Source organism: Rhamphochromis sp. 'chilingali' (genome assembly GCF_963969265.1).
Source record: "Rhamphochromis sp. 'chilingali' genome assembly, chromosome: 16".
In the NCBI taxonomy this organism is placed as follows: domain Eukaryota; kingdom Metazoa; phylum Chordata; class Actinopteri; order Cichliformes; family Cichlidae; genus Rhamphochromis; species Rhamphochromis sp. 'chilingali'.
In genome coordinates, this window is record NC_137943.1 from 33,812,330 (window position 1) to 33,835,034 (window position 22,705).

The 22,705-nt window shown below is 44.5% G+C and overlaps 1 protein-coding gene across 1 annotated transcript in view; it reads right to left on the minus strand.

Moving 5' to 3' along the window:
* Window positions 1-22,705, minus strand: part of tmeff1a (transmembrane protein with EGF-like and two follistatin-like domains 1a) — a 114,310-nt gene that overhangs the window by 39,983 nt on the left and 51,622 nt on the right. Inside the window, exons 2-3 of the mRNA XM_080907050.1 lie at window positions 21,419-21,528; window positions 14,085-14,214 (exon numbers count right to left, since the gene is read on the minus strand). Coding sequence (XP_080763176.1) covers window positions 14,085-14,214; window positions 21,419-21,528 — 240 coding nt within the window. The remainder of the gene's footprint in view (window positions 1-14,084; window positions 14,215-21,418; window positions 21,529-22,705) is intronic.

Sequence of the window (22,705 nt, forward strand, 5' to 3'; positions counted from 1 at the left end):
GGAGGAGGGGAGGATGGGCTCAGGGTCAGGGTCTTTCTCCGTAACGGTGAACAGCCGGGAAAGGGCGTCAGGTTTTACGTTTCGTGACCCGGGCCTGTAGGTGAGAGAAAAGTCAAACCGTGAGAAAAACAGAGCCCACCTGGCCTGCCGGGAGTTGAGACGCTTCGCTGACCGGATGTACTCCAGGTTTTTGTGGTCTGTCCATACAATAAAGGGATGCTCAGCGCCCTCTAGCCAGTGCCTCCATTCCTCTAGTGAGAGTTTCACAGCCAGCAGCTCTCGGTCCCCGATGTCGTAATTTCGCTCCGCTGGTGTGAGGCGGCGAGAGAAGAAGGCACACGGGTGGAGTTTACCTTTAAAGCGCTGAGACAGGACTGCCCCAACCCCCGTCTCCGACGCATCCACCTCCACCACGAACTGTTGGTTGAGGTCAGGCTGTTGAAGGATAGGAGCGGTGGCAAACCTTTCCTTTAGGCAGGCGAACGCCTCCTGGGCTGGCGGGTCCCACTGAAACGACACCTTCGGGGAAGTAAGTCTTGTGAGAGGCAATGCGATCTTACTATAATCTTTAATGAAGCGCCTGTAGAAATTGGCAAAGCCCAAATAACGCTGGAGCTGCAGGCGATTTGGGGGCTTGGGCCAGTCTAGGACTGTTTGGACCTTTGCCGGGTCAGGCTTCAGATTACCTTGAGCGATGATGTACCCCAAGAACGCCACTGAGTCTACGTGGAAGTCACATTTCTCCGCCTTCACAAAGAGTCTGTTCTCCAACAGGCGCTGGAGAATCTGTCTCACATGGACTTCGTGCTCCTTCACAGTCTTTGAAAAAACAAGAATGTCATCGAGGTAGACAAAAGCACAGCGGTTAATAAAATCCCTGAGGACATCATTGACTAGCGCTTGGAAAACAGCAGGGGCGTTCGTCAGACCGAAGGGCATTACCAAATACTCAAAATGACCAAGATGTGTATTGAATGCCGTCTTCCACTCGTCTCCCTTTCGAATCCTCACAAGGTGGTAAGCGTTTCTCAGATCGAGTTTGGTGAACACTGTAGCCCCTTGAAGTAGTTCAAAGGCAGAGGAGAGAAGGGGCAGCGGGTATTTGTTTTTGATCGTGATTCTGTTGAGGCCACGATAGTCTATACACGGCCGGAGGGTTTTGTCTTTCTTGCTGACAAAAAAAACCCCCGCACCCACAGGAGAAGAAGAGGATCGCATAATGCCCACGGCCAGCGAGTCGGTGATGTATTTCTCCATTGTCTCTCTCTCAGGTTGGGTGAGACTATACAAGCGGCCAGAGGGAAGCGGCGCCCCCGGGAGGAGGTCAATGGCACAGTCGTAGGGCCTGTGGGGGGGGAGCATTTTTGCTTTGTCCTTGCTGAATACTGCTGCCAGGTCGTGATAGACAAAGGGAACAGCGGACAAATCGCACTCCTCTGTGGGCTCAACTGTGGTTAGCCGAGTGACCGGGGGGGTGGCAGTTTTAAGACAGTTCATGTGGCATTCCACACTCCACCCCGTAACACGCTCTTTCTTCCAGTCTATCTGGGGGTTATGTTGCACCAACCAGGGGTAACCTAACACAAGTGGTGCAAACGGTGTCTTGAACACGAAGAAGCTAATCCTTTCAGTATGGTTACCGGAGAGTGTGAGAGACAAGGGTTCAGTAATATGAGTGATGTCTGGCAAACGTTGGCCTGATAAGGCAGACACACGGAGCGGATTAGGCAAAGCTGTGGTAGCAACGTTCAGCTTTGTGGCTAGTGAGATATCAATGAAGCTCTGCTCAGCACCAGAGTCTATTAATGCAGAAAGAGGGTGAATCGCTGTCTGTATCATGAGCTTTGCGGGCAATGTTAAACGTGGATGGGAGTGTTTACCAGACAGGTCGCCCACCAGTACCCTCTCCATTACTGGTGGGCGCGCTCTTTTGCCAGAGCCGGGCAGGTGGAGATAAAGTGACCCTTACGGCCGCAATACAGGCACTCACCAGCGGAGAACCGACGCTGACGTTCCGCGGGTGAAAGGCGGGAGCGTCCTATCTGCATCGGCTGCTCTCCTTCCTCGCCCCTGCTGTACTCACGGGCTCCTCGTGACTCGGGGGAAGGGTCTCTTGTTGCCCGCGGCTCCCGCGGTGCGTGCCTCCGCACGCTCCGGCGCGCACGCAGCCGATCATCCACCTGAATACACAGCGACATAACAGCCTCCAGAGATTGAGGGAGTTCACGCATCATTAATTCGTCCTTTAGGTCGTCATTGATGTTGTTTAGTAACGTGGTCCTTAATGCCTCCTGCCCCCACTTTGTTTGCGCTGCCAGGGTCCAAAAATCAACAGAATAATCAGCCATGCTGCGCTTACCTTGTTTAAGGTTGAGTAAGCGGTGACCGGCGGCTTCTGTGCTGGAGCCCTTATCAAACACAGCCTTAAACTTGGAAAGGAAGTCAGCATACGTAATTACAGGGTTTGCTTGAAGTTGAGCCTGCGCCCAGGTCAAAGCACGGTCACGTAACAGCTGAACGAAATAGGCGATCTTGACCTCATCGCTAGAAAAGACATGTGGCAATTGGCGAAAATGCATAGCGCACTGCATCAAAAACCCCGCGCACTTCCCCAGCTCCCCCGTGAATGCCTCAGGTGTGGGCAACAGCTTATCCAAAGACACAGAGGAGAGAGGTGGTGCAGCAGCGCTTGCAGCAAAGCCTGATGTTACCTGAGGAGATGAGGCAGAGGCTGGGCGCTCCGGGGGGCTCGCCTCGGGGGGGCTCGCCTCTAGTGGTGTTCGTTGGGCGACGGCCAGAGCCAAGGCGGCCACCTCTCCACTGAGCCGGACTAACATCTGCTCATGCCGGTGTAGTAGCTCCTCCAAGGTGATCGGGGCCGGGGCCGAGGAAGCAGAGTCCGCTGAGTCCATGGTTGGCTGGACTATTCTGTCACGGAGGAGCAGGGAGGACTCGGCGCAGACTGAAATCTCAGAAAAACAGGTTTATTTACACACTCCAGGTGCACTATATACAGGTGAAGGAGAAGGGGGCCAGGGTTCCCAGGGGTGCAGAGCGGGGTCGGGAAAAGCGTCCAGAGTCTCCAAACCAAACACGAGAAATCTGCATACAGAGAACAAGGGTTAGCACGGAACTTTCACGGACAGAGCTCAAAACTGGCTGAGGCTAAAGTAGCACTGACGAGCGTTATTCAATAGTCCAGCGGCGAGGTGCTCTCAGTCACTGCCTTAAGTAGCGGGAGCAAACAAGGTGAGGAGCCACAGGTGATTGCCTACAGGTGGTGGAGGCCGGGAGCTCACAATGAGCTCTGCCCAGGCAGCGAGCAGAGAGAGAGGAGAGAGAGAAAAGACAAAACATAACATGTAGCCACACAGGGCCAGCCGAGCAGGCACGGGGACCATGACAGACGCAGACACGTGGTGTTCCTGAAACGATTTTGTTGCCTTTTCTGACTTTGGGTAAATTTTATTCCTCAATTAAATTGAAATGGTCGGGTCATATTAAGATTCGCCATGCACTGTTATTAACTTAAGAGACATAAAACTACAGTAAACGTAGTTTCTCTGTAAACTTGAATATTTAAACATTGGACTCTCAGCTTTGAACAAACCTCAAGTGGCCATTGGAGGGACTGCAGTTTATGGTGTTTCACTGCTCGGTTGGCGTAGACTGAAGTGAATGTTTATAAATGTGTGAATGTGATATTTTTGTGTCAATAAGACTAGAAAACTGCTAAATAAAAATCAATCCACTTACAATTTACTGTTCTGATGAAATGCAGATATCCAGCTGTTAAAGATGACTGCCGTCAGTATACCGACTCACAGTATTTATAGAAAGCACTTATTTAGATAAGCTGGCATGTGGACAGTATACATAGTTTTAATTTGGCTCTGTCCCATCCTTGGCTTATTTCTCAGCCCAGGAAATTCCTGCTTGGTCCGACCACAGCCTCGGACAGAGGTCTGGGATTTTGAACAGTTTTTTCTTCAGAGTCCTGAGTTTGGATCTTCCTCCTTCGAGATATTCAGAAAACTGAACTAAAGTGCAGTAAAACAAACAGTAAAGCACAAAATGGTCATACTGGACCAGAACCACGGTATCCTTGCTCCAGCACCCTCCCTCCAGCTTGCAGCAGTTTAAAACAGGATTAAATGTCTGTCTGAGCAGTGATGTGTTTGAGACGTGAGATGTCACCAACATCTGAAAATGACTGTTTACCCTGCAGGATGAGAACACACAGGGCAGGATGGAGGCAGTTTTCTGCAAAAAACCTTTGAAACAAGTTGTTTCTTTATCAAAAACTGAAGAAAAGCTCAAATTTGAAGTTTACAGTTGTGATTTGATCAAACCTGAAAAAGCAGGGATGCAGGCAGACAGGAAGACGGAAGAAGATGAAAGAATGCGAGGCTGAATCAGACTGAGAAGCTTTAGGTTTTAGATCCAGCTGATAAAAAGAATCTGTAACTGCGTTGGACACTGGATCGCAGACACCAACTCTTTCTGATCAATAAACTTCAAAGAACCTCGGATTTAAAAAAAAATAACTTTCATCCTGAGAAGAGAAAAAAGAGCATCTTTCATTTAATCTGTGAAAACACCTTCAGCTGCGTCGCTGCTTTTCTAACACCTTTGTCAGCCACCTACAGACGGTGGAGGATCATTATAATTATAAGGATACGTAACTGTTCATTAACCGCGTGGACACGTTCACTCCTACAGAGTTAAACTCCTACAGAAGAATCGGACGCTGCAGCCGCACCGAGTCAATAAAATGAAACATGGCTGACCCTGTGGTTAATGAAGCAGGCCGAGGCTTTTACCGCAGCTCGCTGCTTCCTCTGCTGCCGTCCACATCTGTAAATCAATCTGCTTCCGAACGCTAAATATCATTAAAAGGTGTTCCTAATGTGCAAAATAATGAAAAGCAAATGAGGCCTGACAGGACGAATGATGAGCTGAAACCCACCTCCTCAAACATCCTGACAGATGTGGAGAGATGTAGGTGCGATAATTTAATTCACATTAAATTTAAACACAAGCTGCTGTTTTTAACCCAAAGCTACACGAACTTTACTGTTCACGTCATGACCAGCCTGCTGTCATCCTGACAGTAAGTCTGCTGTCCTGTGGCGCCCTGATGCATTCGGTTATGACGCTGCAAACGCATTGTTTATTAATGAGCAGGGTTACTGTCATTGATGAGCGTCTTATAACCCAAAATTCTTTTTCTAACCAAACCAGTAAGGTTTTAAAGCTAAAACCAAACCGAGAGGACTCTGCTGCCTAATCTAAGCTTCTTTTCAGTGCTGAAACCTTACCGAGTAGTTTCTAGTGTCTAATCGTGACTGAGTGCTTATTTACACTTTAAACCAGTAAAAATATCATTTAAAAAAGAGCTGATACACCAACACCTGCAACCTTAAGACGCTACCATCATTCCATCCTACTAATAAGGACTTTCTTTGCCTCAGACAGTGCAGTTATCTCTCAATTCAGTTCAGTTCAATTCAATTTATATAGCACCAAATCACAACAGCAGTTACCTGAAGGTGGTTATTATTGCAAGTTAAAAACCCGTCTTTGGCCTTTCAGTGGCCACAATTGCTTCACCCATCAGAGCCATGATGCCAAAAATACTCCTTGAATGTCACAAGAGATGCAGAAGGTATCTGATGACAGAGGATTATGTCACCAAACCCAGGTCTGGTCTACACATTTAGAGCCTCGGTCACCTCACGCCGGACCTGTTACTGGACTTCGCTTCAATATTGGTGTCTGCAAAGTCTTTTCCTTTGTCCTTACAGTTGTCGATGTTTGTAGTGTAATGAAATAAGTCAGAGACAGAAATCTGAGACGATTTACAAGTTTATGAAAAAGGAGAAAAATGCAGTTTGCTGGTGTCAAACTAATAAACCTTTGTGTTATTTTAAATTAAGCGCTTTTTCAAATGCATTTTTTTTTCGCTTGAATTTTTTACTTTAAACAAGAAATTTTAATATCACCGCTACAACCATTAGGCTAGTGCATTGATTTATAATGCATGTGGAATATTTTGGGTCTTTGTTTGAGGATGTGTTGTGTAACTGGACCTTCTTAAATATTATTACATTTAAAAATGTCATGTAAAAGAGCAGGAAGTTAACCAAACCCTTCTCGACAGCCTGGCTCCCCGGTGACCTGCTGAGTGTTAAATACACCTGTAATCTGTTCAGTAGGTGTGAAGAGAAGAACCTACAAAATCAAGAGGATCCATCCTCTGGAGACTAACAATCCCGGCAAATATGTTAAGATGAACCACTTAAAGACAGAAAAAGGACCAAAAGCAGGTTGATTTCTTTTTATTAACTATGAAGTCCGTAAAACTACAACCAGCTGAACACTGGACAATTTCTACAAATGATCTGGTACTGTGACAGGTCAGAAATATCTGATGTTGTAACTCAGACCTCAGTGAGTTTTAATAATCACCCAGAAAAAGGGTTTTACGTTAGAACATCCTGCACACTCCAGCTCCTAATTAAAGGGGAAGTATGTTTCATCTGCAGGGCGAGTGCTCTGACACATAATGAAGTGCACAAAGAGCTCGTCTTTGTATTGATCAAACAACTGATTTACAAACTAATTGGGCCAAGAACAGGATCTGAGATTAATAAAGATTCCCACCTCATCCAGAGCGCCTCCACACCTCGAAACGCTCGCTGCCTAAAGGACACAAGTCTCCCTGCATTAGCACTAAATGTTGGCTTCAGATATAGACTGGTGTGGGACTGGGCGTAATTCCTGGGGACGCTGGCCTGGCCATCGATAAGCTCATTCCGGCTCCAGCGGGGCCCTGTTTGTATCTCAGGTTCACATAAACATGAAGGAAAATCGATGACATTGATGTTTGTCCCAGAGCTGCTCACTGCATCTGCATACTAAACAGCACATGCTATCGATAGCCAGGTCCAGTTTTGCTTTTAAAGTGGACCTCTTGTGCTCATTTCCACCTCTGTAGTTTTTACTATTGGACTCCACTAGAACAGCTTTGCATGACTCACAGTTCAAAATAATCCTTATTTATCTTACGAACCTCGGTAGAGCCATTCGATTCAACTGAACCAAGCTGCTTTAGCTCATTTTCTTTGAGGCCAACCTCCCTTTAGGCCAATCAGAGCCGATCTAAGAAAGTCATTCTGCTTCCACTTAATCAGACTATAAAGACATCAGGTTCCATCCAGGCAGGGAAATGATTCAACACCCATAACCAGCTGCTTCTGCTACACATGATCTGTTGGAGTTACTGGTTGGAAACAGCAACATCGAGGGTCCTGCTGTAAACTCTGAACAGACCAGTCTGCGTGTATTTGTGTAACAGTCTTTTATGGACAGCGTCCTTGTAAAATAATAATAAATAAAGACAATAACTGATATTTTTTTTCAGATTCTGACTTATTCGTGAGGACAATCTCATGAGTGGCCCCCATGAAACCAAAAGAGCGCAGACAGTGAGAACTGTCTTGATTTTATTACAATTTTAATATTTCATAGAATTTTTCTTATTTGGTCACATTTTGACATATTTGGCTACAGTGGTGCCGTCTTTAAATTACAGTCTTAATGTTTATACCCCTCCACACCTGACTGGTGCTGGAGGCTCATGGGTATTGTTGTTTTTGATTAGTTATTTACATTTTTTTCAATTTAATTCTACTATTTTACACACAGTCAAGTAATAAAAAAGTGTTCAGGCTTTCACTTCTTTAAACTAGAGCAGCTCTGCTTGATTCGGTTACAATTTATCTTCATTTATCTTAGAAACTTATAAACTTTTGCCCTCCCCACACCCCAACTGGCCCCTCCCTGAGCCTGGCTCTGCAGGAGGTTTCTTCCTGTTTAAGGGAGTTTTTCTTTGCCACTGTCACCACGTGCTCGCTCATAGGGTTGGTCTGATTTTTGGAGTTTTCTCTGTATTATTTTAGCATTTTATCTTACAATATAAAGTGCTTTGTTGCGATTTAGAGCCATATAAATAAAACTGAATTGAATTAAAGGATCAATAAGCTCATTCCAGAATTGCTACTCCTACAGTAGTGGTCCAAATTTAATCAAACTAGCACAAACTAATGAGTTTTTACCCAAACTGCAATCAAGGTAAAGGTCAGATATGTTGTTTCACTGGCAACGACCTGAACTGTGATGGATCATGAGCTCGCTGATTATTCAGAGTACTCTGCTTTAGCTGCAGGAGTGCATCAATAATTTAGTCGTTTGTAATTAATGAACATCTTTACTGGTCTTTATCTTACAATATAAAGCGCCTGGGCCTTGGTCCATCCCCTCAGTTTGTTCTCTGTCTGAAACTACACGATTTAGCCCCTCCCCCTTTGAGCCTTCCCTCTGATTGGCTGCACAGCACAAAAAAGGGTTCACTGCTACAGCTGTGTGCCTCAGATGACTTATGAGGGCTATCCCCTCTCTATGACATCATGCAGATCCAAGACTAGAAAAAAACCTCAGGCAGCCATCCGTCAGCCTCCTAGCAGACACACCTGTGCTGCCATAGTTGACAGTGACCTAACGTTGAGGTCGAGGTCACTGAGATTTAAACTTTTAGTAAATCCACTCATGGTAAAACTTTGAGGCTCCTATATCGCCTCAATCACAAGCTTAGTTGTCCACACCGCCCGCCCGGTGACGACGTTACCGCATCAGCCGTTTATGGCTGTGGGGTAAAGACTGTGTGAGTGTTTAGAGCAGGCTGAAGCCTGAGAGAATATCCACATTTGCTGGCATCATTATTTGATACTTTTGGTATAATTTAATATGAACACCCACTGGAGCAGTATATATACGGCAGAAAGCAGAAGAAGTTCCCTTGAAAAGTTTGCTGTCTGAACTTCAAAGGTCTGTAATGTCACATCATCTTCTTCCAGCTGTGAAATCTGCTCTGCTCTCCGCTCTCCTCAGCCAATGGAGCCAGAAAGCCAACAACGAGCGTTTTAAAGAGTAATAAGTCTGACCTAAGGCTAATGTGGAGTCTCAGCCTCTCAGCTGGGCAGCTACACCCACCACTGACCTGTGATCAGATCCCAGCGAGGAGTCTCAGCCGTCCCAGCTCCTGTAACCTCCCACACTGCTCTCTAAGAAAAAAAGGGACCCAAATCGCTGCATTTCCTCCATCTCCTGTCCTGCTCGGGGAAATAAAATCAGCCGAGCTTTCGTGCGGTTGCCTCGGCTCAAAGCCGTCGAACGCTCCAATTACAGGAAGCATAAATCTCAGGGAGAGGAAATTGCAGAAGGCCAGGAGGGAGGCAAGGAAAGTGGAGGGCACAAGCTCTCCGGTGTAGTGGGTAATAAGAGCAGAGCACCAGCCGATGCCTCCTGGGAAATCAGGCCACTGCCCCTGCAGATGGAGTTGACCACCACCACCAACGTAGCCGCTGTGGCGTTGCTATAAGTTTCCACAACTCATTTCTCAGGAGAGGAGACATAAAATCTGTCTGGCCTGCAGAGACATCCGAGTCCAGGGAATCTGCGGGGTGTTTGATGGGGAAAATGCTAACCTGTTAGTGCTTTAGCGTAGCTCTGATGGATGGCTGGTGAGCACCCAGCTGTGGAAGACCAGCAGCCTTTGGGAAATGAAACCTGATTCATTCCTCACACACGGCTCTGTAGATACGCAGCATATGGCCAAAGGTTTGTGTAAATACAGTCTCATCCTGTTTTTATGGTTTGCTACTTTTAATTATGTAATTAAAGTCAAATATTTTTGCACATTTAAGTGTAACAGTACATCTGCTCACATAGGCAGAACCTCAAAGCAATGGTTTTTCCAGTGAGGCGTTGGAAAGCCAGATCACCAACTGTTAGCACCAGCAGCAGCTCACTAATGGGAGCAGTGGGTTCAGCATCTGGAGGAAAGGCTGACTAAAGGTTACAGCAGCACAGTAATGATCATGGCTTCAGGATGGCTGTGGTGTGACGTGCTAATGTGGTATTAATTGTCCTGATGCAGTAAAACTCCATCTATTAGATCTTAAGCTTTAAGTGGTCAGGATCTTCGTAAGTAATCAGGATACTGTCGGCCTTGTGCTGTAATCTGACTTCTTAAAGATAATGAGTGGTTTTAATGATCTACACAGGCTTTCAGAGTAAAACAGGCCTGGGAGGGGACAAGATGCCACAAAATATATAACAGAACCAAAGTGTCTGTCAGAACAGAGCCCAACATGGAGCGACCATTAAATGACCCACGCTAAATCAGATGCTATGGCTAAACTTCGGGCATCTTCTTTTTTTAAATGATCCAAAGCTGAGAGGTTTTCAGGTTTGTAAACAGAAATTAATATAATTGACTTACTAGACGACCACGAACACAGAAATCAGACTGAAAACAAGGACCACCAAGGTTTAGAGCAGTTAGACGTTAGCAGGAAGTTAGCTCGCTAGTTTCCTTCTAAAGATGATAAACTGTGTTCTGATTGAAGTAATTCTAAAAAACTAAACTGCACGGCATTATCACAAGCGTGGGAATAAGTGAATACTAAACAGCAGCAGTGTTTGGAGCTGTAGCTAATCTAATTTAATATTAAAATAAAGACGTTAGCATAGGGACGATGGAGGATGAGGGTTAAATGTGTGAGGGGCAAACTTCAGCCAAGAGAACATCTCAGACGATTACTCAATAAAAACACCCAGCGCTGAGCTGGACGTCCACACTGAAGTCTTATTTGGACCAAGAGTGACTCTTTAATGAAGGGTTAAAATATCTGGAGTGGCGGCGCCCCTGGGCTGCAGTTTCACTGTGAGGTTTTAAGCAGTTAAAGATGTGCTGCACATGAATAACGCCAATAAAAAGGCAGAGGAGAGCGAGGACTATAGTTTTTGGAGGCTTGTTTCATTTCTCAAAAATAAGAGCCAGAACTGCAGCACATTAAAAAGACGAGAGGCTCGGGCATAGCAGGAAACCCTCGGACTAGAAAGTCAGTCGATACGTCATCAGAGAACAAGAGAAATTCAACAAACAAATAACCAACCTCCGTTTTTAAATGGCTAAGCCACAAATAAGGGGCGAACAGAGCTCAGATCAAAGACACGACGAACAACTGGAAAGATTTTATTTCATGACTCAGGAAGATTATTTGCACTGAACTTCAGACATTCCTAAAAACGATGCGAGAACAGGAACAATAGTCCAGACTGAACTATTCTCCAGTAGTTACTGTTGTGATGTGCTCGGAAATAACTTTGAAGACTATAAGTGATGTCAGCATCTTAACGACCCAACGGTCAGAAAAACAAAGAAAGCGGAGGCTCTGTTGATTTAAATCGATATAACGTCAGAAGCTCTCACCGCCTGCATTCTTCCCGCTCGCTGTGAGCGATTAAACCGGCTGCCCTTTGTTTTGAACATGCGCGTTGGGCGTTGAAAATCAAGATTCAATCTTCTGTTCCAGGTTGTGTTGTTGCTGTTCGTCTGTGTGGGTGTTGGTTCTGATGCAGGAGGTCCACTTTAATAACTGATCAATGGATGTGACGGTGAGTCGGACTCCAACACATCCCTGAGGTTTACAGAGCTCGTCAAAGGTCATCAGAGCTGCAGCTATTTTATTTGATTTATTCAGCATGAACTGATTTTAACCACACATATAGATCCTTTCAATGTCAACAACATGAAGAGACGTTTCATTTCCCTGAAAATAAGATAACACAGCAGACCTGAGCTGTTAGAAAAGACAAGCTTTTAACTAGAAACTGTATAATATGAAGTATTTCAGGTGTTTCTCTGCACAAACATAGAACTCATCATATTTCAAACTCTGGCTTTTATAATGTGAATAAGTGCCTCACTTATACTTTTAATTACGCTCCAGCAGTCGGCCTTGCTGCCGCGTTTTCATGCCTTCCGAGTTCACTGTCATTATGTTTTTAATTGACTGAACATCAAACGCTGAGAGCTCGTCCTCGGCTTTTCCTCTGAACTCTGCACAACGTCATCTGTCACATTGATTTCAGAGAACGAGCCAGTTAATCAGCCGCAGATCAATTTTAATTACGAGTCGCTGAACGAGTCAGTAAAATCCTCCCAAACCTGGAGGGTTATGAAAGTCCAGGGTCAGAGACCGAGCAGTTACACTCAGCAGAGGCTCAAATGTGATCTATCAAATCTTTCAGCAACAAAGGTGATTTTTCCGCTGGGGTTACTCGTGTAGTAGCATTCCAACAGCGCCCTGTTTTCACCCACCGTCTAGTTCCAGTAGCCCAGCTCTCATCAGGGTGTCCTGGTTGCTCAACACCTGATGCGGTCCTTGTTAAACTGGGCAGCGCACGTGTCTGAGGTAGGCTTGGTTAGCGGGGGGGCAGCTTAGGACCTTTACTGGATACTGACGCTCTGGTCGGGAAACGAGAATTGTGTGTATATATAAAAAAAAAAACGTATAATTATCTGCTGCTAACTGTGGCTGTCAAAAATATTCTAAATAAACAAAGCGGCACTACCAGTGTCTTTGTCTCTCGTAAAAAGCAGTAAAATGTACCTTTAATGGTTTTAGCTTGTATCTAATAAAAAGGTCTATAAAAAATTTGAAAGTTATTCGATACTTTTTAAAAAATCCCTTTGTGTTAGAAAATGTCGGCTTTTTAAAAACTTCCTCTCGTAATGACGGTCACAGCAGACTAATTACAGCTTAAAAGTAGTTTTTCTACAAACTTGAATGAAAATATTCTGTTGGAGAGGATGTCACGAGTACGTGACTGCAGCGACATCTCTCTCTATTTAAGCCTCAAAGTTTAGTTTCAAACTGCTCTGGAATCTAAAATCGGGCAGTTTTCTGCTTCTTCTTCTTTCAGCTGCTAAGATCTTCCTCTTTTCCTCCAGCCTGGCAGCTCCATCTTCATCATCTTTCGTCTAATATATCCACCTTTCCTCCTCTGCACACATCCACATCATCTCCACCTCTGTCTCTTGAGTGAATCCAGTCCTTCCTGCTCACTCCCAGTGAAAGTCTTACTCTTAGCTCGGCCGCCTGTCTTTGTCAGTGCTACTGTCTCCAAATCACACATCACAGCAGAATGATGCACACTACCAGCTTTAAACCTTCCCGTCCACTCTGCTGCTGTGCTTCTATCACAAATCACCGCTGACACCTGCCTCCACCCACTCCACCCTGACTGTCCGTTGCTTTGGTGTCCAAATGTTTAAACTCTCTACCTTCATTATGTCAGCTCCTCTCAGCTTCACTGCTGCAGTTTTTTTCTACTCTTGGATTTATATGATGTCACAGAGAGGGGATATCCCTAATATGGTCATTACAGGCACAGAAGCCCCTCCTGCTGTTTAAAATCTTTTGAGCGAGGCAGCCAATCAGAAGATTGTTAGCATAATGGGAGTGGGAGGAGCTAAAACAGAGAGCAGCTACTGGTGGACAGCATTAAGGCCCAAGATAAGATAAATAAGGATTATTGTGAACTGTAAATCACACAAAGCTCCTTTAGTAGAGTCCAAGAATAGAACAGGCCCACAACAAATGGAAACTTAGCAAATTTCTCATATTTTTTCTTGAAAAAGAATCTGTGCAAACTGAAATGTGAAATTAGGTTTTAGTGTCAGAGCAGCAGAAGACTTGTTACTTGAACTGCTTTTTGCACTCACCTGCATCACTCGCAGCATTGATTGATTATATCAGGCGCTGAGTATATATATATTTAAAAGTTGGATGCTTTAAGACGGTGTGTATATCATGAGGTTGTATATGAGGTTGTTTCTCGACAGTTTCTCTTCGTAATTCCCTCTGTGCTGTTTTAAAAAAGCCATTACATCATGAGTGATGGAACAGAATGAAGACGAATGAAGGCGATGTTCAAATGAAGACGCCACGACTCTTAATATGAGGCGGCAGCTGAATGATTCCCTCAGATGACGCCTTAAACGGCGGAAGCCCTCATAGCCTGACTGATGTCCTCGCAGCTCGATATCAGTAAATGAGCCGTTATAATTCACTTTTCTGACGAACCCTCACTCTCAATCGGTCAGTCACCCGGACAGCGTTAATTCCCGTTTCCATTGCGTCAACACTGTGTACTTCCTGGCACACACTCACCGGTGGAGCAGGGCCCGTCGGACACCCGGGAGATGAGTCTCTGCTGCTTGCAGGACGCCTGTCGCCTGTAGCACTCGTTCTGGTAGGTGTCTCCGTTTGAGCCGCACACAGGGACGTAGTTTTTGTGACACTGGAAATCAAACACAATCAGATGTTAATTAAGCTTCAGTGTGACAACGGAGACGAACCATGGAGAGAGGGGGTCGCTTCACTCAGGGGGAGGAGTCAAAAACATGTAGATTGACTCTAGCACAACTATGCAAAACTATTGATTACATCAGCTATATACATTACAGGAATTATTGTTGGTTACAATAATAATGATGATCAATAAGGTCTAGTTTTACATTTTGGTTTTATTTTGCTCGTTTGAGTCAAGCTTTTATTGTTAAAACATGTTTAGATGCTTTAAGTTTCATCAGCGTTTATCAGTTTGAATGTTAGCTTTAGATTTTACTCGTTGTCATATGGACGACATTTCTCAGATTGTAAGTCACAAAGTTTAGAACAGAAATACAATAAAAACACTTAACACATGAGTTTCATAGGAGTCACGTGTGTGAGCACATTATAAGAGCAGAAGCTGTGGAAGTTTGCTGGTGTGGAACATTCAGGTGTGTTAACACAATTTTCCCAGAGAATTCACCCCAATCTCACACCGTCCAATGCTCAGAGAAACTGCAAAACCCCCGAGAGTTTTGTGACAGCATGTTACAAAGCACGGAGGTGGAGAAGTGATGATTCGGGCACCGTACAGTTGACCTTGAACTCCTCTGCATATCGAAAGATTTTTGACTCAAATGTGAGGCCATCTGTCCCACAGCTAAAGCTTGGACCAAACTGGGTCATGCACCATGAAATGACCCAAAGCACAGCAACAAATCTACAACACGAGGGCTGAAACAGAAAAGAAAATGAGATCCTACAAGCAGTTTTTCACAGAAACACACACAGTCCTGAATAAAACCCTTCAGATACAGAGTATTTTATTTATTTGTGTTACATCAGAGTCAGAGAAACGTTACTATGTTATCAAATGTAATTCGCTATATTATTCTGCAACACTGTTGCAATGTGGTTCTAGTTTTCTTCTTAACTGAGCGGCTCTCAGCATGTTTTCTTTGAAGGTCCTGAGCCTGAGCATCACCTCCTTTGGATGTTTGCACAGAAATGAGTTCACAACTTGAAATGAGTCCATGCAGTGCACGTTTAAAGGTAGAGAGGAGAAAGATGGTGTTATCAAGCCTGTGCTGTACATGTGTGATCAATATGGGTCAAATATGATGCAAGCTGTCAGGCACTTACAGAGTTTCATTCGCTCTCCATGGAGGTTATATAAACCCACTCTGCTCACACTGTCAGCTATAAGCTACAGCTGCCAAGGACACATATCAGTGTTCAGCAATCCATATTCTATTAACTCTCACACATCAATCATTTAGCAGGAATCCCCTGCAGGTTTGACCTCCGTGACCTCCAACACACTGCAGAAGCAGTCCAGGTTCATATCCAACAGGAAGAGAGTCCGATGGAGTCGGCAGCTGAAATCCATGAAAGACAAAACAACCGATGAGCAGCATCCAACCTCCAGCTGAGAGGAGAACATTTTTCTGTCCTGTCAGGAGTCTTCCTGGTTTGCTCCGTCAGCATTTTGTGGTTTTGTTCTGCTGAAGTAAATTTGTTGTAACGTGTTTTTTTCTTTCCATCAGACTTTCAACTAGAGCTCCTTATCAGCACTCATCAGCATGTTTGGCTTTCTTTGTTCAGTTTTAGTGACTGAAGCTCTTTTTCTGTTCAGAGAAGCAAACTCAGAAGTTTTAATGATCGGGAATTAGTCGGATCCCTGCTGGTTAGAGGAGAACAGAAGGCTTATTTCGGTGAAAATAGAACAGATTAGTCCTTTAAATGAAGGCAGGTGTGATGAGTTTCATTGGAGGTGAATGTTTGATTTTTTTGACTGCATGGCCCTGCCTGCAGGCAGGCAGGTGGAGCAGCTCCTATCAGACAGTGAAATAGCTTTAATGAGGATCTCTGTCATCTCACTAAAGCGTAACACACGTAAAAATGTGTGTCTTGGACTGATTTACATTCACACATACGCAAACCTGCACAGAAACCATAAAGTTTTAATGGTTTCGAGCTATTTCAAGGCTCCACGGGAGATAAATCCGCTGAAAACTGCTGACTCGCAGTGCAGAGTTAGATTTATTTATCTGCATTAAAGGGCCACTTCAGCTCTCAGACACTTTTTACTTTCACAGAGCCGATAATGCTGCGAGGTGAAGCACAGCCATTGTCAGAAACTATATTTGAAAAGGGAAAATTTAAATAGTGCCAGTTCTGCTCATCTCCAGCTCCATATTTTTACTCTTTTAGAGTAGCTTTGCATGACTAACAGCTAAAAATAATCTTTCTTTATCTCACAATGGTCCTCGGTGCAGAGCCTCAGTTCCCCCTCTGTCTGAAACAAGCCCCTCCCCTTTAGGCCAGCTTTGTACTGACTGGCTGACTGTCACAAACAGAAGGTTTGAAGAGCAGGTGGGTGGGGTTTCCAATCTATGACATCACCAAGATCCAAAAGTAGACGCAAAAGTGTTTTGAGCAGTCTGCAGCCTGAGTTTTAGGCACACGAGGAAGTTTAATATGAACATCCACTGCTGGAAGAGGATATGTATGACAGGAAATGACTTGCCTCCAAATAAAACTCACTTTGCAAACATCTGGATCATGCTCCCAGTTGACTTTGGGGAAGTTCTCGTCCATGAATATTCTTTGTGAAGATGCAGACGTAGAGAACTGAACACAGAGACGGGCACCTCCGCCTGCCCACAAATAAAACTCACTGAAGCTTGAACCACTTTTCACATGGTTTGCTTCGGTGCTTTGTTTTCATATAAATTTTCAGATATAGAAATCTGAATCAACTGGGCCTCGATCCCCGCTGTTTGATCCCATTATAAAACCCCCAGAAGCGCCTCTTCCCCTACACTACATCTGCTCTTCCCTGCAGACACGAGAACACAGTGTGATGTTTTTTTGCACCATCAACAAGCAACCTTCAGGCTGTCCTTGAGGCCTTTTGTGGAGACAAAACAGAAGATGACAGTCAGGTCGTTCTCAAAAGGATCCAGCGTGCTTGACCTTTCAAAGCCTTCCAATTACAATTACTGTTCATCTTGTTAGCAAGTCTAGTGGCAGAAAAATGAAAACAGAACGATTTAGCTGTGTGAGGTTTGTGGAGCAGCCAGAAAGGCTCTGCTTCTGCTAATAAGCGATTTTAGTGTTTATTTATTAATAAGCTTGCACTGTTTAATATTAAATGTAGATCCAAAGCTGCAGCAGGAAGTAGTAGACTTCTGCATGTTTGAACTACCTGTAACGGCTCTTTATTCTTCTTTTGTTTTGCCGCGATACACATTTGGACACTAGGGGGCAGTCACCTTTTAAATGACTGCATTTATAAAGGAAGGCTTGACATGATGATAACTATTTACAACAAATTAAAGGGTCATTCCATGAAAAATCACCCTGCTTGTACCATAACTTGTTTAACTCTGTTGTTTTGAGCCCTTGGAACTTCATCCATGCAGGAGATTTCCACGTGAAGTTCGCAGGGCTGAAAGACACCAAATAAATGTTACTGCGACTCCATCTGTGTCCTGATCTGAAGACAAAATCAAATCTCTGTTCAGCCTTATTTATACCTCTACTTTGAGCGTCACTATCATGGATACACGTCTGTGATGTGCAGCAACAGAAACAAGCTTCGGTACTCGGATGTTTGATCTTTTTTTCTCATCATTCGCCAGAGAAAAACTTCAAAAAGTGCGTTTTGGATAAACTTTAAAGGATCAGAACGTCGTGTGGGATCAGTTGCTGCTACAGCACATGCAGGATCTTATTGTACCTGTGTTTGCACACCAGGCTCATCTCCTAGTTTTATAATATAATCATATTTTAACACTTGTGAACATGACGAATGGCGGTGAGATGGAGAAACGGCACTGGTGGTCTCACACAGCATCACACTGATCAAATAACTTCAGGTCCTGAAGAAGCGTTCTGGGTGATGTCGGGGCTGCGGTGTGGACTTACACGAGTCTCATTCTGCAAGTTGTACTTGACTGTATTGCGCGCTTCAGGGCATGAACTGCATCAGGTGGTCAGGGTGGGCGGTGGGTTTACAAAGGGCCGGGCTTTTCATCATGCAGTCAGTGTGGACTGGAAGGCTTTCAGGCTCTTCCTCCTGTTACAATCAGAGTTATAATTCAGGCTGTCGGTGCTTCTGTGTGCAGCTGAAGACTCCTCAGAGCCACCGTCTCGCTCGGACAGCTGTGAAACTCCTCTGATCACGTCGAACGGCTGCGCTCGCTTCGCTCTGTCCTCTTTGTGTGCACATGAATGTGGGTTCTGCTTTCAGCTCACGGAGCGTGACGGCCAGCTTCAAACAGCCGCCGTGTGTCTTGTTATTGCGGTGAAGCTGCGGCTCTGTGGTGAATTCTGCTTCCAGGAGCTGCCCTTCACGCTGCCGCTGCTTTTATTTTGCAGCCGTTCGACCAAATATGCAGCGAATACAACAGGCTGACGGGAGAGTAATTATATTTTGTTTCATATCTGAGGAACACGCTGCAGGCGGGTCATGCTTCTTTATGTGTCAGAAAGAACTTCACGGTGTTTTTCCTCATTTTAGCTCCTAAAACTAACAAGAATTAACTGAGAAGAGACCGCAGACAGGCCGGCTGCTCGCAGGATTTTATTATTCACACACTGCTGCTGTGACTGCTCCATTTTCATATTAAAGAGGGAGGTGAACATGACATGCCTGTCTCATTTTCAGAGGTAGGGCGCCTGAGCTGCCAATGAGAGATAGTGCTTCCTTGTGCACTGATCAAAGTTAGCATTCTGGCTACCACCATGTTAGCTTTTTCAGAGCTAGAAGTGACCGGCGTGTGGACAAGAGGGTGGAATTATCAGCTAATGCTACCTAGCTTTGTTAGCGAATTTATTTCATAAATGGGGTGCAAAATATAGACGCACATAAGTGTTACTAAAGCATGGAGTGTGCATTCCTGTCACACAGTGTTTACACCCCTCACCCCCAACTAATAGCTGCCCCTCCCTGAGCCTGGATTTGGTGGAGGATTAAAAGGGAGTTTTTCCTCCCCGTTTTCAATTCAATTCAATTTTATTTATATAGCGCCAAATCACAACATAAGTCGCCTCAAGGCGCTTCATAGATACAGAGAAAAACCCAACAATCATATGACCCCCTATGAGCAGCACTTTGGCAACAGTGGGAAGGAAAAACTCCCTTTTAACAGGAAGAAACCTCCGGCAGAACCAGGCTCAGGGAGGGGCGGGGCCATCTGCTGCGACCGGTTGGGGTGAGAGAAGGAAGACAGGATAAAGACATGCTGTGGAAGAGAGACAGAGGTTAATAACAGATATGATTCAATGCAGAGAGGTCTGTTAACACATAGTGAGTGAGAAAGGTGACTGGAAAGGAAAAACTCAATGCATCATGGGAATCCCCCAGCAGCCTATGTCTATTGCAGCATAACTAAGGGAGGATTCAGGGTCACCTGGTCCAGCCCTAACTATATGCTTTAGCAAAAAGGAAAGTTTGAAGCCTAATCTTGAAAGTAGAGATAGTGTCTGTCTCCCGAATCCAAACTGGAAGCTGGTTCCACAGAAGAGGGGCCTGAAAACTGAAGGCTCTGCCTCCCATTCTACTTTTAAATACTCTAGGAACAACAAGTAGGCCTGCAGAGCGAGAGCGAAGTGCTCTAATAGGGTGATATGGTACTACAAGGTCATTAAGATAAGATGGGGCCTGATTATTTAAGACCTTGTATGTGAGGAGCAGGATTTTGAATTCTGGATTTAACAGGAAGCCAATGAATGTTGTCCCCAAAGCGCTTGCTCATAGGGGGTCATATGATCGTTGTGGTCTCTCTGTATTATACTGCATAGGGTCTTTATTTTACAAAACCCTGACACAGGAGCTGAGACGTGCATCTGGACATTCATCCCATCCACCTACTGTTAGACTACTTAAATGACAAGAAATGTTCAGCCTGTGTTAAGGAATAAAGGTGGTCACACCAAACATCAACGTTCAGGCTTGTTAGAATTGCACAAACTCTGTTTTTGCCTCATAAGCTGTATTTCTGTGCATGTTTGCATGTTTCAGTAAACTGCTGCAAACACTTCCTGTTTTCATGGCAACCTATAAAGACATGCGGGGTGGCAAGACTTTTGCACACAGCTTTCCAAATATTTACTAGAATACCGTATTTTTGCACCGTAAGGCACATTAAGCAAAACAAAACAGTCAGATAAGTCAAACTTTCCCATGTTGTTGCAGTATATTAATGACTAATCTCGTATTGTGGATGGATTATCTCAGTTGTTCTCCTGACTGAAGTTTGGTCTGTTTACAGTATCCTGCCATGCGATTGCATTTGTCCCTAACCATCGGGAACCCTCACGTTAACTTTTATGGAGTGGAAAAAAGTTAGCGTTCATCCTCCAGCTTCACTGTTTATGCTAACATAGCCGTGTCGCTAGCGACCACGTAGCACATCATTATATACCAGCTAGTCCAACTTCAGTAACCCTACAAAAGTCACTGTTGTTTAGTTTCATGTCTTCACATTTTAATTTTTTCAGAAATCTCTCAGTCAGAACATGCTATATCATGTTTAGGTGGAAACTAGCGAGCTAACTCCATGCTAACTTCAAACTCCATTAAACTTAATAAATTCTGTTTTCATGGATGCCTGGATGTTAAACTTAATTGTTGCACCTTATTACAATGCTGATCATCTTATTAAAGATGAAAGAATTTAGACAGTTTCTAACTCTCAGTGATGCCGCAGTGTTTGTTTGTTTTTGGGACCTGAAGGGACGGAGTTTAGGACCCAGATTACTCCGCGAGGCTCCTGACGATAGCTGTAATGCTCCGACAATCCATCAGGCGGTGCGGCTTCGTAGCTTACCAAAGTCGTACAAAAACATTTTCTAACAGATTTTTGAGCGCCGTGTACCACATAAAATGGGTTTGAGGTCAGTAAGCACATCAGAATTCACACATAAGGCGCACCGGATTATAAGGCGCACGGTCGATTCTTGAGAAAATGAAAGGATTTAAAGTGCGCCTTATAGTGCGGAAAATACAGTAATACACTTTATAGATAATATCAGCGAATGTTTCTGGAACCTTGTTAACATCAACTAATGGAACACAACTCTAACTTAAACATGTCATTGATGAACAGGTAAACGTTTTATATCCAATAAGATTAAAAAAAAAGAAAAATGATGTCATCTACCTGGAACTGGCAGACACACTTGAGCTGAGCACCGTCCTCTCTGCAGGTGCCCCCGAATCGGCAGGTGGAGTCATCACAGACCCTCAGGTCGCTCTTCTTCTCTGACAGATCTAACGGCAGAGACACAAACAAAGGCAGCGCGTTAAATACGGAGACAGACAACAGGCAGGCGGATCAATAAGGTGAGTCACACCTGCGGCACCTCCACGAGTGCTGCTGCTAAATCCCGACATCCCGGCTCTGATCACACGCTCCGTCCAGACAAGTTTATGAGTTTATGAACAATGAGAGCAGACGGCGAGCTGAGCTGCAGGAAAAATACGGACACGACAGAGATGATTGTTTATCAGCCCGAGCAGACACCTGGACTACAGGTGAGTGTTTACACCGGGGAAATAACAGATGGACTCGCAGAGCTGAGAAATCTGCTCTCCTCAGAGGGAAGAAAACTGGTGGGTGGTATCATCATTAATGCACAAAGCAGAAGTCACTTCTCATCTTCACCTGCCTGAGGAGCTGCTCACAATTACAGGAGTCTGACTGTACTCTGACTCACAGAGACGGTTCAGGTGGAAAAAAGCTCTCTCCCGGGGAATCGCTGGCTTCTTCGCTGTGATTTTTCCTCTTCAATCTAACGCGCTCGGTTGAATCGGTTACTGTGGATTGGTGCTAAATAAATCAAGCTGAATTGGTGGTGTAACCTAACCATGAAAACCCTGCTGTATCCCAGTAAACCAGCCTGATACTATCGGTAGATCCAAGATAAACGGAATAATCCGGGATCAACCTATCCTGACAGTGTTTACATGGATAAACATGTAAACACTATGGCTCAGTTTCACAGGGATGGACAACAGTCGGTCTCGTCTTAGACCACAAACTGTTTTTAATAAAGATCCTTTCAGTTCGGTGCTAGGCTAATCCGAACCTGGTAAACTGGCTCATGGAGTTAGAACTCCAAGAGGTGCTACTGTATGACTTCAAAGGATAAAATAATAATAACAACAATAATAATAATAACAATAATAATAATAATAATAATAATAATAATAATAATAATAAGCCCCCAGCTTTGCATGGTGCACAGTCAAAATAAGCCTCAGAAGGATTGTTAGCAGGTGGGAGGGACTTCTGTGAGGCAACAGCTAATTTGGGGGATTCTGGTGTAACCAGCACATATCTGAACCAAACTTTGGCCTAACAGCCAATAAAAAGGTACGATAGTTTACAATGAAATAAACAAGGAGCCTAAAAATACATAAATTATAATGAGTCAATAAAATCCTC